General features: G+C 34.2%; 1 protein-coding gene across 1 annotated transcript; it reads left to right on the forward strand.

The window, feature by feature from the left end:
- The first annotated feature begins 665 nt into the window (after positions 1–665).
- On the forward strand, positions 666–7,709 carry LOC108680629 (blastula protease 10). Its single transcript, XM_018169502.2, has 10 exons — positions 666–791; positions 1,091–1,535; positions 2,146–2,209; positions 2,800–2,944; positions 3,246–3,298; positions 3,487–3,694; positions 4,746–4,875; positions 5,397–5,435; positions 5,508–5,600; positions 7,402–7,709. Exons 1-10 carry the CDS (start codon positions 732–734, stop codon positions 7,707–7,709), a joined length of 1,545 nt encoding a protein of 514 aa, XP_018024991.2. The 5' UTR covers positions 666–731.
- The last annotated feature ends 9,555 nt before the right edge of the window (positions 7,710–17,264 follow it).

The raw sequence follows: 17,264 nt of genomic DNA on the forward strand, positions 1-17,264 counted from the left end.
CCAGCAATCCATCAGTGTTACTCATTCAGCGGACGGGAAAAGATATCTCGTTCCTTGTAAATTTCTGATATTGCAATACAAAATTTACCTGCATATTTATGCCTGGCGGTGATAACACTTTTCCCGAATTAAAAGACTCTATTTATTAAATCCAAATACTTGTTCAACTAGTAAACCCATAAAATCCTATAATTATAACCAATTTTTACGGGAGGTTTATTAATTTTGTGTACATTGATCAATTTAATAATGGAACAAAAAGAAGATGCCGCTCCCTCAATGTTATATTGCCAGGAATTACATTTAGCGAATTCCGTCAGTAACAAGGAAGAAATGTATTAAAAATTTTGATTAAATTTAATTTTGATTCTCAATCCCCGAGGTCTTCATGAAAGCTGAAAGCTTTATATTGTGATTCAAGCCTTTGTTTCTTGTTTTATATTTGATCATTAAAATTATCGGATATTTTGTCATTTACGTGGATGATAGATATTTTAGAAGCGGCTATAGTTAAGTCAAACAATTGCTCCAGTAACAAGAGCTACCTATACATGAAGTGCCAAGGATTCATTTGCATCAAGTTACTTCGAACAATTTTGCCTAATGATTTGAGAATTATTCATATTGATAATATAATTCATTTATTTGCATATAGAATTACTGGCAATTCAGATAAATAACATAACAAAAGGGTCGACTGAAGTGAAAAAATCTGACAGCTCTTAAACATAATGGTTGGAATCGAGGGACTTTTCCTGATTATTTGTGTCATGGCAAACACCACTGAACCGGTGAGTTGTCTTGTGTTGTTTCTCTTCTAATAATTATCTGATGAATTTAAATTGTAATACAATAGACCAAAAGTGAGGGGAACACAATTTTATGTGTTATACATCCCTGAAATATTTTTGGTTATTGAAAAATCCCAATTGGGAAATATAATTAATAAGATGTGAATAATAACGATTATAATGAACATATTGATAGAGTTAATAGAAGCAGTAGTGAAAGTTTTGCAGTTTTGGGTGCATTGTGTAAAATGCATCGTATGAGAATTTGAGTAAGATTCCAATTAGATTTTGATTTTCAGACGACGGTTAAATCTCACTTGGAAACTCATTCAACAAGTCACATAAGACCAAATGACATCAATGCTACGGTAAATCATCTACCACGACATCCTCCTCAACGAAATTCCGTGCCCCTCCTGTTCTTGCCTGGCGGCTCAAACGAAACTAACCTCAATTTCGATGGTCCGTGGGAGAGTGAAATCAGAATGAAGATTGAAAATTCTCTTGATCAATCAAAAGCTATTATTAATAAATCTCGTATGGAGCTGGATAGTAGTAAATTGTACGACAAAATTTCGAATATTAACCTAAACTTTGAAACTGAGACTTGCGGAGCGGCCGACGACATCGTCCAGAGCACAGACAGAATTAAATGGTCCCAGCGCAAAGGCGTCCCCGATGATAGCCTCTTGTGGCCGAAGAATTCAGACGGTGTGCCGACGGTCTTTTATTCATTTCAGGACTGTGAGTAGTTTCTAGCGCATTTTCTCATTTATGGAAAAAATGCACTATTGTGCTCGCCATGTCCGTCTGTCTGTCTGTCCGTCCGTCTGTCCGCCCGTCCGTGACCTCAAGTTTTCGTCGACGAGAAAATGCGCTCTCTGCTACTCACTGCAGTGAGTACTGAGTTACATTTTTTATTTATTTTAATTGTCTATATAATATATGGAATAACGTGTTGAAAAATAAGATTTACATGAACAGGTTGATGTATTCGTTAACACTTATAATTTAAAGTTTGATGTCGTAAACAGCAGTAATATTAATTGTATTATACCACCTTGCAATTGAATGTTCCCATAAAAAACGAATGTTGTTCCATTTTTACACGGCTTTTCAATTAATTCTTTTGTAATTAAAAATTCAAGGAAATCAACACTAGAAGGGCTTTCACTCTCAGGTCAATTTTCATTCTCATTCACTCTCAGGTCAATTTGTTGGGCAGCTTCAAAATCCTTTAATTAATTTTACCCCTCATTATGGTTCATTTTCATAATAGCGATGATGAAATTTTTTCGAACGCATAAAATCAGATTTCATTAAAAATATTTTCCATTTCATCGGACGGGCTCAGCTCCAGTATCATCTGACACCATTCTGACTGCCATCGCTCATTACGAGGAACACACGTGCATTAGGTAACGGCCGGGATAATGTTAGCGAAAATATTCTTTAATAAGAGAATCAGCGATGAAAATTGAAACCTTTGTTCTATTTAGCCGTGTTTGAAAAAATGGGAACATGATGAAATTAAATTTATTCTATATCATTAATAGAAGAAGTATGTAATGAGCCCAATTCATATGAGCGTGCACTGATATAATTTGATTCGCTTCAGTGGAAAAATGAGCAGTATGAGGCTCTTAAATTAAATTTTCTCAGATTAATAGGGGATAAAATGAAACGATAGCATCTGGTGTTCAGTCAATTCAGTCGACAAATGAATAAAATGTATAAAATTGCATTTAATTCTGAATTTCGTTCTACAAATAACTAACCTACTTTACAAATAAATTGCATCACTTATAGAGATCAAAGATTTTACTGTACACTACCCACAAAAGCAAATATGTCTATTTGTTGATGATTTTTTTCAGTTGAAATTAAAATTTCGCCTGGAAAATAAAATTAATACCAGTCTATTTAAGAAAACTTCACTTCCTATACAAATGTTACCATTCGTAATACATTATTAATGATATGATTTATACTTCGGAATATGTCATAGATTTCAAAGAGCTCCATGGCTCTATTTTGGCTACAAGATCTTCTTCGGGAATGGCAACGGCTGCTCTTCTCCCATCGGACGGCAGACATTCTTCCTTTACTGGCTCTTCGGCCAGCAAGTGACTTTAGGCAGCACCTGTTACGAAGTATAAAACGCTATTCCTAATTTGAAATTTTAGCTCATTGCTTATTTTACTTATTCATTGTCTCCGTATTTTGCAGTTGGACAACTTCCTGAATACGGAAGAATTTCTCGAATAAACGGTAAAAATAAGATTTCGTCCTGCTAGCAATATCAAACCACATAATCACAAACAAAATCATCGTTTATAACCGGGAATTCATTTGGGATCTTTTACAACAATTGTGAGGTAATTGTAATGATTTGAAAGTCCGGAAAAATTTCACATGGTTCAATAATTGATACCACCAATTTTTGGTTAGCAGTTCAGCACTGTGGTGCATGAGATTGGCCACTCGCTCGGTGTTCATCACTCGAGGCGATTGAAATAATTAAGATGATTTGTGGAATTCCAGTGATTTAAAATTGCTGTAACCAATTTTTGGTTGGCAGTTCAGCACTGTGGTACATGAGATTGGCCACTCGCTCGGTGTTCATCACTCGAGGTGATTGAAATAAATAAAATGTTTTGTGGAATTCCGGTGATTTATAATTGATGTAACCAATTTTTGGTTGGCAGTTCAGCACTGTGGTGCATGAAATTGGCCACTCGCTGGGCGTTCATCACGAACACTCGCGCACTGGTCGTGATGCCGCCATCCGAGCGCTGTACGATAATGGGCTAACAGAAGAACTCAGTAACTTCCAGGTCTACGAAACTAGGAATTTCAACACCGAATATGATTATTACTCCGTTATGCACTATGGACCGATGGTGGGTTTAAAAAATTTCAAATATTAACCGGAAGGTGAATTTTAATAGTTGATAATCAGCAATTACATTGCTTAATAGCCACACTTGAATTAGATGGATGAGATTTTTAAGCGAAAAAATTTGTGAGGTTAAATTCAGCCTACACTGGTAATTCGAGGCAGATTTTACTCTCGAAGAAATCATGTCATGAGAATGTTTAAATAGGATGAATGAATGATTCATTAACTAGCAAATACAAAAAAAAAAATTTCGTGTGAACAATTACGCACAATTTGCAACTAAAATGATCTGAATTTCCGGGCTCTCAAACTCGCAATACAGGTCAATTTAGGGTATCAATTCAGTTCAATTAAGGGTTCTTGAGGCCTTCTTAGAGTGAATTACAGCCCGCAGAAACGTTCAGATCGTCTCCATGTCTTAAAACACTCAAGAAAATTAATGGGTCGTACTATCATAATAGCAACACACATATATACCACAGCACGAGGAAATCGCTGCCGCATCACTGACCTAAGCTTTTGGTGGGCCAAACTGGGTCACAGTGACCTAGACTCAGGGAAAAACTGCATCGATAATTGGACAAAGCCTCTCTCATTCCTCTGAGTGTACTCTCTTCATTCCAATTTCGTTACCAATTATGCATTACTCAAGCAATCCTAGTCAGCGCCCAAACCCAGTCCTGGGAATGATTACGTGCGGAGGAATAATTGAAGATTAAAGCGTTTAATTGATGTTAAAAATTTTGAGTAAGAGTGGCTTAAGAATAGATTTCTCGAACCACAATTTTATATGTGTTCAGCTATTCGTGTTGAGATTGATTTATTGGTATGGTCAGGTTAAAGAACTGAGTGACAATACTCTTTTCACCTCACAGTAATTAATGATCTCGCTTGTTCAAGTCGCTGATCTCGCTTCAAGTCATCCAATACCAAAAAACCAAAATAAAAAATGCAAGCACTGACTCTTTGCTGAAGGACTAAATTTTTCTATGAAGAAATTAATTAAATGCTTTCCATTATTTTTGGGGTACAATATTAAGGTCCATTTTCAGACGTTTTCAAAGAACGGGGAGAGCACACTAGCTCCTACCAACCCAATGGCCAAAGGCTTGATGGTCCTGCCTCGGTCAGGCCTCTCCTTCATGGACAAGTTGCTCTTCAATGCGATGTATGGATGCACTGGTAGGTACCGACGCTCCTCAGCTCAACCCATGCGCAAAAAAAATACAACTCAGTACTCACTGCAGTGAGTGACAGAGAGCGCATTTTCTCAGTACGGAAGGACGGACGGACATGACGAGCACAATAGGGCATTTTTTCCATAAATACTAGTAGGTACCGACGCTCCTCAGTTCAACCTATGCGCAAAAAAATACAACTCAATACTCACTGCAGTGAGTGACAGAGAGCGCATTTTCTAAAAATCAACGAAAACGTGAAGTCACGGACAGACGGACGGGCGGACGGACAGACATGACGAGCACAATAGGGCATTTTTTCCATAAATAAGAAAATGCGAATTGAAGAGTATAAAAAATAAGTATGCATATGCTATATATTAATTTATATTATATGCTATATTTATATGCATGCATATGCTATCTATTGTTTTCTATTTATATAAGAACCAACACAAATATCTATAAGCAGAAATTAACGTATATATAATCCAAGAAAATATGGACCCATATTTTCTTCCGCAGGACTCTGGCTCTTACAGTGCCAGCTGACAGAGACTCCCTGAACTAATATACTAACTTGCCTTTTTTAAAACTTGTAACTTAAAACTTATATCAAATATCGTTTTCCTACAGATGCTTTAATATCAGAGTTGCTTCCTGACAACGAAGACCTGACGGCTGCTACCCGCCTCTCGTCGCCAGGCTACCCGCGTCCCCGTAACAGAAGTAAGTGACGCCGATATATCTAATAATAATATTCTGTTTTCAGTGGCTAAAATAATTTCAAAATGAACAATAGATCATTATCATATGGCTTACTGACTCAGTAATTATTAAGTTATGAATTGTTTATTGTATTATAATAGTTTAGTTTCAATTTGCAAGTTTGTATTATGTTTTTTTATGCGATATGTGCTTCTATATCGGAATTTGGAGGAGGAGTTGGTTACATTTAAACGTGAATAGTTGTTTGTGAATTGAAATCGTGTACGATTTCAATTCACAATTTCAAATTCACAACAAACAATTTCAATTCAAAACCAAACATTGTCTGCGTTCAATAACATTTAGGTTTGTATTCCTTGCGCTTATATTACCTGCGCCTAATAGTAACACTTGGGTTTGTATTGTACCCAAGGTTGAGCCTTAACTTATATTTATTTTATCAATGTGAATGAAATACCAGTTGCTCAATGCTCATTCCTTTATAAACTTACTTCCTACTCACTAAAGAAAATAATCAACAATGGGAATAAGAAGCCAAAAATATTAAATAATTTCTACTATCTGATAATTAAGATGAGCGAAACAAGTCATGAAACAAGAACAAAGCTATTTTAATTGGATTAAATTACATCACACAGATAAGTCTGATGATAAATATTTTGATGACGTTGAAAAATATTTATTAATATAAAAGAAAATTAGGCCTTATCGCTCAGCTACTACTCAATCCAGTTTAGTAATGAGAGATAAAACATATTGCTTGTGTCACACGCAATTGAATGACGGACTAAAAATTATTAAAATTCAGCGACTGTTGATACTTACACTACTAAGGGCATGAAGCGATACAAATTTATTTTAAATAATAGTACTTTTTTCTATTCGTCATGTAAAGACATTGCTACTGCGATTAAACGTTATTTAAAGCGATAAATTTAAACGCGTTTCTTCAATTGTCAACTTAGCGATGATCGCGCACTCTCCAGCCAATAGAATTTTCTGAAAAAAAGTTGGTCATCTTCTGCGCATGCTCTGCCGTTCGGTTTATTCAAATTTTATTATATCTGTCAGTTGATTAATACTTTTTTCCCCGTCATTCGTGACTTCATTACCCCCGGGTGTATTTTATTTATTTGTTTTTGTCGTATTTTTGCATAGATTATGTGTAATATTAAAAATAATTCAAAAATTTTTAGGGGAGTGAGGGGGCATATTATGCTTATAGTACCGAATAAAATGTATGCATATGCCTGCTTAGCGTTGTCGGTTCTGCTACTTTGCATGTCATGAATTATGTAAATTGTAAGTGAATTGCACAGACGACAACATTTAATATGCGTGTGCGAGCGCCCAGCAGTCGTGGAAAAATATTTTGTAATAATTTGAGTTAGAAGTCCAAGGGTATTAATTTTGGATGTTATATTCATGATATATCAAAGTGGAGGTTTTCAGAGGTACTTTTTCAGAAAATGTATAAATATGTATGTACTACGAAAAAATATTTAGAAATAGATATATTTTAAAAATGTAAACAAATTACATTTATAAATACTAATTTAAAAATCACACCTTAAATTTTCATTCATATTTTCCCCCTGTTCTGCAAGGCTCCTCAATTTTATTAGGATTACATCAGATTTTCACGACAATATTTTATCCTTTTTCTTCCACGGTGTGTGGTGAGAATAAGAATAATCACAACAATATCTGCTTCTTCATGCTATATCAAAATAGTATATATATTCACTAGTCCAACCTTTTATTATGCTGTTAACAAACGCGATCTGAATATTTATACCAGGCGAGATCTTCACGAAGAGGTTCACGGCGGGACCCTGTGAGCGCGTCGTGCTCACGGTTGTCGACTTCCAGCTCGAGTTTCGAAATTCCTTGAACCGCTGCGCTGTAGAAGGCGTCGAGATAAGCCTCGGTGACCCAGTCTCCAGCGGCAAGTGGTACTGTGCCAACGAATTAAAAGCAGGCCAGGTGCTCAAGACCTCGGGTAATTCGCTCGTGGTCTTCTACGCCAAGCAGTATAAAGAAGGTTTCTCGAACAAGGGCTTTGACTTTAAAGTCGACTTTGAGAAAATTCAAAATTGCGTATTGTAGGGTAACAAAATTTTTTTTAGAATAAGAAGCGTACGCAAAAAGAAATTTCATTCCGATCGACTTTGAGAAAATTCAAAATTGCGCACTGTAGAGTAGTAAAAAAATGTAAAAAGTAAGAAACACACATAAAATGAAATTTCAGTTCGATAAACGTGTAGGAATATTTGTTCTGTGCATTATTTAAATACAAGTATAGGATTTCTTAACATTTTTCTATGATATTTGAAGGATAGAAAAAGGTTCATTTTTCACATATTTACTCATTGCAACATTAAAAAAAATTCATGAATGATGTGAATGCTTGTGTATGAGCGTTGACCAATATGTATCCTATGGGATATTCATTGCGTTCAGATGAACGTCAGCCCCAGCAAAAGAACGATTGAAGTTGTAGCTCGCAATATATAAATGCCAGTAAATGTTGATTTTTTTAAGATAAGTTTCTCGTAAAAGTGTTTGCATAAAGCTAATTAGCATCGTGGATGTATTACCCTAAAGATATATATGCAATTTTTTGTAAACATTCAAATCCTAGAGATTTAAATCATTTAAGATATTTTATTAGTTTTTAAAAACAAAAATAATTATATGGTTCGTCATGTTGTAGTTATTTGCAGTCGTTGTGTATTTGTCTGGCAGCTTCTGGCCAAAAACTTCGGTGTTGGCATAAAATGTGCGTATATTGACGTTCCAAACGAGTGCACCACACGATAAAAGTTTTGTGTTCCTATGAAATGTTAATGAAAGGGTTGGGAAATAAAAAATCCCTAACGTTTATTTATTAATAATTTACGCTTGTTTCTATACGGTAGCCACGGTTATATCTGACGATTTCCTAAAAATCATAAAAATTAGCCAACATTTGGAAAAAGTAATTTTATTTTATTCGGCTTGTACAATTTGCGATCAAGTGTGAATTACTAGAGTTTGATCTAAACTTAGTTTGCTAGTCAGTGGGGAATAATCATTAATTTAATCATAATCGTTGCATATTTGGTCTGTTTTGATTAATATACTTTGGATATTTAAAATGAACCTTAATTTTGCACTATATTTAGAAAAGTAATCTTATGGGCAATCAACTAAATCGTCTTTATAGAAATTTGATGACGAAATTTATGAACCTATTGTTTTCAGTTCAGACTTTGAAAACATTTTCACGGGATTTTCATTGCTGTTACCAATCGCGCAATTTGTATCCACGATGCTTAAAGAAACCGCTGATGTCTAATATATAAACGATAAGGAGTAAGATCTCCCAAATAACGGCCACGTTGATCTCTCCATACTATAAAGTGAGAGTGGGAAGCTCAGACTGAGACTCAGATTTCAATATCAGAATGTCCTGGCATCAGATCAGAACATCAAAGATTTTAATGTCGTGAATTCTGAGCTGCAAATCAGAGTGTTTAAGATTTTTAAGTCAAAATGTCGGAGCATCAAATCAGGACATCAATCTAAATTGTAGGATCGAAGTTTCCTGGCATAAGAGATTTATGTGTCAAGAATTAGAAAGCCAGAACAAGTTTCATTTCTGGAAGATAATTGATTTAAAAAATTATCAAATTGATGGATTAATTAAATTAAAATATGTTTAAACATTATTATCTAATTGAATTTTGATGTGACGAAAAATAATCAGGAATTAATCAGGCTGCGTTAATTATTATAGAGTGTATTGAAGATTGTAATCAACTTAATGGTTAAGATGCATTTATCGCGAGTCCAACCTTTAAAAATGGTTGTGACATCGTGTCCATATATATCACGTTTTTTTGTGACAAATAACCCAATAAAGATTTTTGCTTTTATTTATTTAGGCTATATTTATAGAATGATGGCACCATTTAGATTCTATCTTCAGCATCTTATGAATGCGCTTCATTGGAAACAGGAAGTTTTTTAGAATGTTCAGACCCTCGTTTTCAGTACTTTTTCGAGTCTTGATTTAAATAGGAACTCTTTTGAATTTTTGTTTAGTTTCTGAGAAATATTTGGCGGAATAAGGGAGGATTTTTTTTCGTTCAGGTTTCAATGTTGGGAACCAATCAAACTTTCGTTTATCAATTGTAACGTATGACACTATCACAACACCCAAGAAACAAACTAGAGTTTCTAGCCAGCAATAATTCATGGTCAATTTTAATCGCTGTTACAGACTCCATCATTTTACAGACTCGATTGTTAGTCACTGTTACAGACTCCATTACGAGACTCCATCGCTGCAGCGATGGAGCCTCGAACCGGAAATTTCTAGTAGACATCTTGTCGTACTTATAGTTCAGCAGGACGCCAATCAGGGGCTATTCATGAATCAGACAATAAAAAAATTATTGAGTGATCAATGCGAGGCTTGACTCAAAGTCGGTTCATTAGGCAACTAAATCGGCCATCGATTCGAGATCGGCCTTCGGTAATCTAATTGAATAAAGGAGAGAATTATTTGCTTTTTCGTCTGTTACATACAAATATTCTCCAAGGATACACAGTGAACAGTTTTTCAAAGCAACAATTCATGAAAACGATAATTTAAATGCATATCACGTAACGTAAATCGCAATAGTTTACTTAATACAGATATAATTTAAACTATATGATTTACATTAAGAATATATTTTCACAATAAAAAGTACACAAGAGGCGAAGTAGTTCAGAATGAGATGGATGAGAAATTATGAATTGGTTTGTTTTCTTATTCTTAAAACCTAATCTTTCTAAATATCTCATAGCAAATTTATCCTCGTTTGGAATACCAAAATTAATGAGGAGACTCTGTTAATTACATTAAAAAAATGAAGGTTAGAAGTAAAAAAATGTAAATGTTAAAACAAAAATTGTGCAGAATTTATTATTTATTCTTATAATAGGACAGCAACGAGATGATCACAACCAAAGAAGAATGGAAATCATCTTGGATAATGCGTTGGCTTCTGAATTATATTCGTCTATATGGAATTGGTAAATTATTTATTGCCGGACTTCTTTGAAGTTTTAAGATAAATAAATTAATGAACATTCGCAAGGGAGTCAACAAGTCTTTATTTGAAAGTCACATTGTTCTCGACGTCCTTGAGTGCTAACGAGCTAGGAGAGTTCATAGGCTATTTTGGCAGCTAGTTTGATTCCACGTTCTAAGCAAAGCTGTTAATTGCTGAGAATTGCACGTCACATACAGACGCCACCTTTGCTACACTTTGATGTTGATGTCATTGAATGTGACTGAATTGTGCATCATGTGATTGTTGACATCGATCGATGTGACTGAATGGTGCATCATATTATGATTGTTGACATCGATCGATGTGAATGAATGGTGCATCATATTATGATTGTTGATATCGCTCGATGTGAATGAATAGTGCATTACATGATTGTTAACATCGATCTCATTGTGAACTACTTCATCTCCCGAGCAATTATTATTGTGAAGAAAATCCTATAATGAAACTTGATTTGAATTGGAACTATTCCCTAACAATATGAATAAATGGTAGATCAAATAATTGTTGATTTTTGATAGCGTGCGATGTGAGTGAATCATACATTTTAGGATTGTTGATATTATTGTCTGAGTTTAGTTATGTCTGAGTTTGTGACGGACTATTTTACATTTGAATTTTTTTTACATATTTTTGACATTTGTCAGTGACATTTCGGGCAGCGTGTCCATCAAAAAGTTTTTCTGTGAGCCGGAAATTTTCGCTCGAATGCAAGAACCGAAAAATAAGTGGCTCTTTCCGCTCAAATGACTCATCCCGGAAATGAACGACTGATGCTATTGCTCACAATAAAACTTGTCTCTCATGAGCTTACGTCTGCGGAAGAGAAAAAATATAACTCAGTACTCACTGCAGTGAGTGACAGAGAGCGCATTTTCTCGTCGACGAAAACTTGAGGTCACGGACGGACGGACAGACAGACGGACGGACAGACAGACGGACGGACAGACGGACAGACAGACTGACGTACATGGCGAGCAAAATAGTGCATTTTTCTATAAATGAGAAAATGCGCTAAAAAGGTTTCAAAAATGCGAAAAGTGTGAAGTGAATAAATCGCATTTCAAGGGTGATTAGTTTATTTTGCCCCGTTGTAATTTCTTCTAAAAGTAGCAGGTGTGGTGTTTTTACTGTAAATCTTTTATACATGTAAGAAATTTTATTGCCATTTGGACACAAGCGAAAAAAACGTGAAAAAATTCATCGTAAGTTATATCAGGAAGCGCTAAACGGAGTTAAAAGTATGTGAACCACATTAAAAGAAATTAAAATTATCATTACAATGCTGAAAAAATATAACTCAGTACTCACTGCCGAGAGTGACAGAGAGCGCATTTTCTCGTTGACGAAAACATGAAGTCACGGACGGACAGACTGTAGGACACACGAACATGGCGAGCACAATAGTGCATTTATTTCATAAATGAGAAAATGCGCTAAAAATTAGCCTGAATTTTCTCCAATCAGGTATAATGAAGAAAAATTTCAGAGAAAATTTTACATATTAATTAAAAGATTGATACAAGTTGAACAATAATAATGAAAGTATAACGTTACTTTACTGCTTCAGCAATGACACATGGATGCATGGGATAGGTTCTGAGTACCTAATTTTATACCTAAGTTTAGACGTAATTATATCTAACAAACTTTTATCATAGATGTGAAAATGATAATAACGTGCTCCTTTCTTTCGTGAAAAGGTTTATATTTCATCTTGATACATCGTAGGTCCCCCAATCAAAATGCAACGCAGAAAAATAAAGGTATCGTCCAAAAATTTTTATCGCCTAGTATAAAGGCTGCACGCATCATGGATCAAATAAAAAAAATTTTGAATTAATATAGAAATAAAAATGTGGAGATTCAGGCCTGAAGCAAAAATGACATGTGTTAGAAAAATACAATACAAATTGGGAACAACTTGTCAGCCAATTGAAAGACAACAGAAACTGGAGAAACGCAATGCCCAGACATTTCGCCGTGTAAATTCATTTTCCGTAGCAGATTGAAAGCTTCTATTGTCATCGAAGTGTTTTTTAATGTGATGTTTATCACACTCAAAAGCATTCTGCTGCGTGGCAGAGGAGACAAAAAGAAAATTAAAATCTAAAAACTTGTTGACAGACAATGATCAAGTCCATATTCATATCAAGAAACAAATTGCAACGTTGGCATTCATAAATGTGATCGAAAACAAATGAAAAGATGGAACGATTTTCAATAAAAACTAAAATAATGCGAAAGATATATAAAAAAAATTTATGTTAATGACATAAGCGAAAGATTATTTTATAAATAACCCGAAAATGTCATTTTTCTTTTCTCATTTACTCATAAAACATGAGTGGTTTACTTCTTGACTGATTTTAAGAAGATTTTCGAAATTAGATTTTTTATTCTTCCAAAGATTTTCGAAATGAAGCACGCAGTTGAATCGATAATAAATTAAAAATAGTTAGTTTCAAGTTCCTCAATCAACTCTACAATTTTGAAATGTTCTTCACCATGAATTGAAAAGCAAAGAAAAAGCCGAATAAATTTATTAAAAGTCGGATGAATTCAAAAGCCCAATAAATATTACTATACATATGTTAACCTAAAGCGTTTCGAAAACCAGCTCCTTCATCGGTTTCAAAATTTACTTTAATTGTAACATGTTTTTAAACTTCAAGTTCAAGTTAAACTTCAACTAATGTTCATGTTGTTCGAATATATTATCAAATTTAGTTATTTACAAGCATTTTCCACTTTATAAGCATTATCTGACGTGCTCACGCCCAGGTTTGCGGAGCAAAATTTTCTCACTGCAATTTTTAATAAATGCGGTCGTCAAGCTTGGATTTCCAAATTAAAGTCTAGAATTGGCGTTACTGTTCTCTTTTCTTGTTGAATTATTAGGGGAAATAAATTTTGTGAAATTTAGCAGTCCTTGGGTGGATGATCGTTAAGAAAAATTAATAAAATTCATTAATTTTTCTCTGCAAAAAATTTCCTAAAATATTAGACGATAATTATCTAGCCAAAAAAATAAATAAAAATTGGCGAAAATCATGTCGTTTAGGGGAAGTCGAATCGCCAACATCATGTATCGAATTTCTAACTACTTTTTTCCAGAATTAGTTTGAACTGTTCGTTCAAAAGTCCAAGTTCTTCTTCGCATCGATACAGATCCCGAATCTTAATAAAACTTCATGCTATAAAATTGTTCCCACTAATCAATAACAGCAGATAAATTTTTTTGTTAAGTTCACCAATTGATGATTTTTAAGACAGACTTGCATTTTGTTGCTATGTGAGCAATGAACAATGCGATTGCAGTTATATTGTTGCTGGTTATTGTTAGGTTTTACAATCGCCGCTGGTCGAGTTCATTATTTATTGATTTGTATTGGATGAGAGCATTCCGAATGCCATTAATCATTTCCAGAGTACAGCTCTGGAATCATTTTATTATAATCATTTCATTTTCTAATCATCAGAATAATCATTTCATTTCCTGCTCAGGTGCGAAGGATGCAAGTCCGTGGAGTAAGAATTGTTTGTGGATTCGCAATTAATTCTGTTGACCGTAGAATACAAAATTTACACTAGACTTATCAATGTGAAGTTTGATTTTGCATAAAGTATGACATTGACAAGAATTTGAATGCTAATTTTCGAAGAATATTATTTTTAAGTACATTATTTTCGGCTTAGTACCGGGAAAGAAGCTGAATCTTAATAAAAAGTGCTCGGTATTTGAGAATAAATTTTTATCTAAAATATCCGCACTCCATTTTATATTACTCGACATTTAGCAAACTTTAGATTATTTAACATTCAATCATTCGTCATGGCACTGATAAAATTATCCACATTCTGTCAATAGTTTAATATTTTCTTGGCAGAATTAGAAGACTTTTTACTATGTGTTTGACAGGAATCTATTTTTTTGCATACTGAAATAGACACATGTCCATAAGAATTAATAAGAACACAATTGTATAGGTACTAAAATATTTTTATGAATCTCTGAAAAGAAGACAAGATATTATTCATTTGAAATTGGATTTAAGCGCTATATTCTTGTGTTCATTCATAAAACTCTGAATAAAATGTCTAACAATTATAGGACTCAAAGAAAAGGTCGCTATTTAATAGTTTAAATAAAATATTGCACACTTGAGCTGTCTCGTACCAAAAAAAATTCATGTTAAGCCTTCTACGCTTTTAGCTCTCTCAGCCAGAATTAATCAAACGGCAATTATGCAAATTCTTAGCTTAATTCTGGCAGGGTTACACAGGAGACTTTAATCTACAATGGACAATCAACGGAAATAACTGATTGAAACCTGGACGAGCGTTTAATGCAGTTGGCCTGGACGAATGAGTTTTTCGAAGACATTTAGATCATCTGAATTATTTCCCAACAATTGACACGAAACGAACGGAATTATTTGTCACCCAATGTGTGCATTGAGATTTGAAACTTTCCAAAAAGTCCAAACAAGATAAGTCCAAATTTACGTGTTTTAAGTGGAAAGTATCTGAATTTAACAGCTTTATGTGAATACGGTAATTGTAATTTAAAGTAAATGGGGTTACTTGATAAAAAAATGTAGAGCAATATACACACTCGGAATATTCAATATGCTAGTAAATGCGTAAAATTAAAAATACGTTATTAAATTTTTACAAATTTAGGAACTAACAACTTACACAAAAGATATTAGGAACTCTTTTCTCTATTGAATTTTACTGGCTTTGCCCTCAGCAACTGTTAGTTGGTCACATGACCAGATTGAACTGAAAGCATGAAATGTTTCTTTAATATATACACAACTGTAACAGTTTTCGTGACTCAAAGGAACTTGTGTAGATGCAACCCAATTATGGAAGTTTATCCGCAAGCTCCGCGTGTCATGAATGCATTGGCTTTGTTGAAGTGACCAGCGGAAACGTAAACTTTCGGTCAAAAGGCTACCGTATTCCCTTCTGCCAACCGTGATTCTATTCGATCAAGTTGTTGGACACTTCAAGATAAAAAAGGTCTAAAAGTGCGCAAATTATAATATTTTGAGTCACTTCATAGGCCAACAAGGTGGTTGAAAATAATACTTATGGTCTTGTTTCGAAAATATGCCTGTAGATTATTATGTTGTGACTTATGTATACGTGGAGAGATAACATTGATTTTCGTCTGATCAGAGCAACTACATATCAGCAATTTCGTTAGTGGTAGAATCGACGGAAGGTTAAAAATTTTTGTAGTTGATTCACAAATTAGTACATAGTTTTTGATGCTTTCAAAGGAGTAAGTAAACCTGGACACGTAAGTGGACATATACAAGTCAATACATTGGAACTATAAATAATCAACAGTGCAGGACATAATTGTGGAGTCGAGTTGTGATCTATAGCCTATAATAATTTAGACGCTGATTCGAAGTGCGTTTAAGAGTGGCAGTTCGTTTATGTATCGACCCTGTCAACTTCTATCCATAGGCTGTTAGAATAGTTCATTCAATTTTTATTCATCGACTTCTAATACTGAACCTAATTTGGTGGAACAATTCTGGAAGAATCAGTTTATTGATCAAAAAAATTTACGTCAAAGCCGCTCGGCACAAAATTTTGGAAATATGAATTAAAATCTTTTGCGAGAGAAAAACGGATGCATATTTAAAACTTGAGGTGAGTATCGAGAAAGAATACTTAGTTTACCGTTATTCATAGGCACGGTCGGAGAGACAGCTTGCAAACAAAATATAGAGAATACGTTACTGAGCGCCGAAGCTTGATTAGGGCTTAAAGAGATGGAAATTCATGGCTGATAAATAATTAATAATTCCTATAACTTAGCTCATCAATTTATATGATCAAAATATTCGAATTTAAGTCACGTGTGACAACCAACACAACGATATGCCATCGAGCGAATTAATTTTGCCTTTTTTGCTTGAGTGAGAACAAAAATGAGTGAGAACAAATCTTATATTATGTGTTACTCCACTTCTAACGCACTTAAAATATGATAAATAGTGAAAACAAAGCGAAACGTTTTAAATCCTATTTGATCTAATACTTAAAAAATCAATAAATATAACAATTTATGCTGAACAGAGAACTTAAGACGTTTTCGCATTTTTAGTAATTGCTTCTGCTTTGTACACATCGGAACAGAAGTTGTGCGTAATATATGGAGTTTACTTATATTGAGTGTGCTGGGTCTGATGGATGCGATATTCCACATGTGTGGTTGTAACTCAGATCGATTGTTCTATCGACGTGGGGTAAGATAGTAGAAATCCGATAGTAACGATTTGGAGTCGGCGGCTGCTTTATGTATTGATTAGTGTATTATTTTCATTAAAATTTGCTTTAGCTTTTTAAATTTAGTTTGAATCAGTGTAATCCCATAATTTTTGGTGCCTTTGAAAATTTTCCTTCCTTCGAATATATTAAGGAATTCGAAGAATGAGTAATTTTATTGCACCCTAGTTTTGTTACAGCTACAAATTTTCAGGGAGAACATTCCGCACTTATTTTTGGAAATTTTCAAGTCCCATGTCAC

Source organism: Hyalella azteca, unplaced genomic scaffold (assembly GCF_000764305.2).
Source record: "Hyalella azteca isolate HAZT.00-mixed unplaced genomic scaffold, Hazt_2.0.2 contig12759, whole genome shotgun sequence".
Lineage (NCBI taxonomy): Eukaryota > Metazoa > Arthropoda > Malacostraca > Amphipoda > Hyalellidae > Hyalella > Hyalella azteca.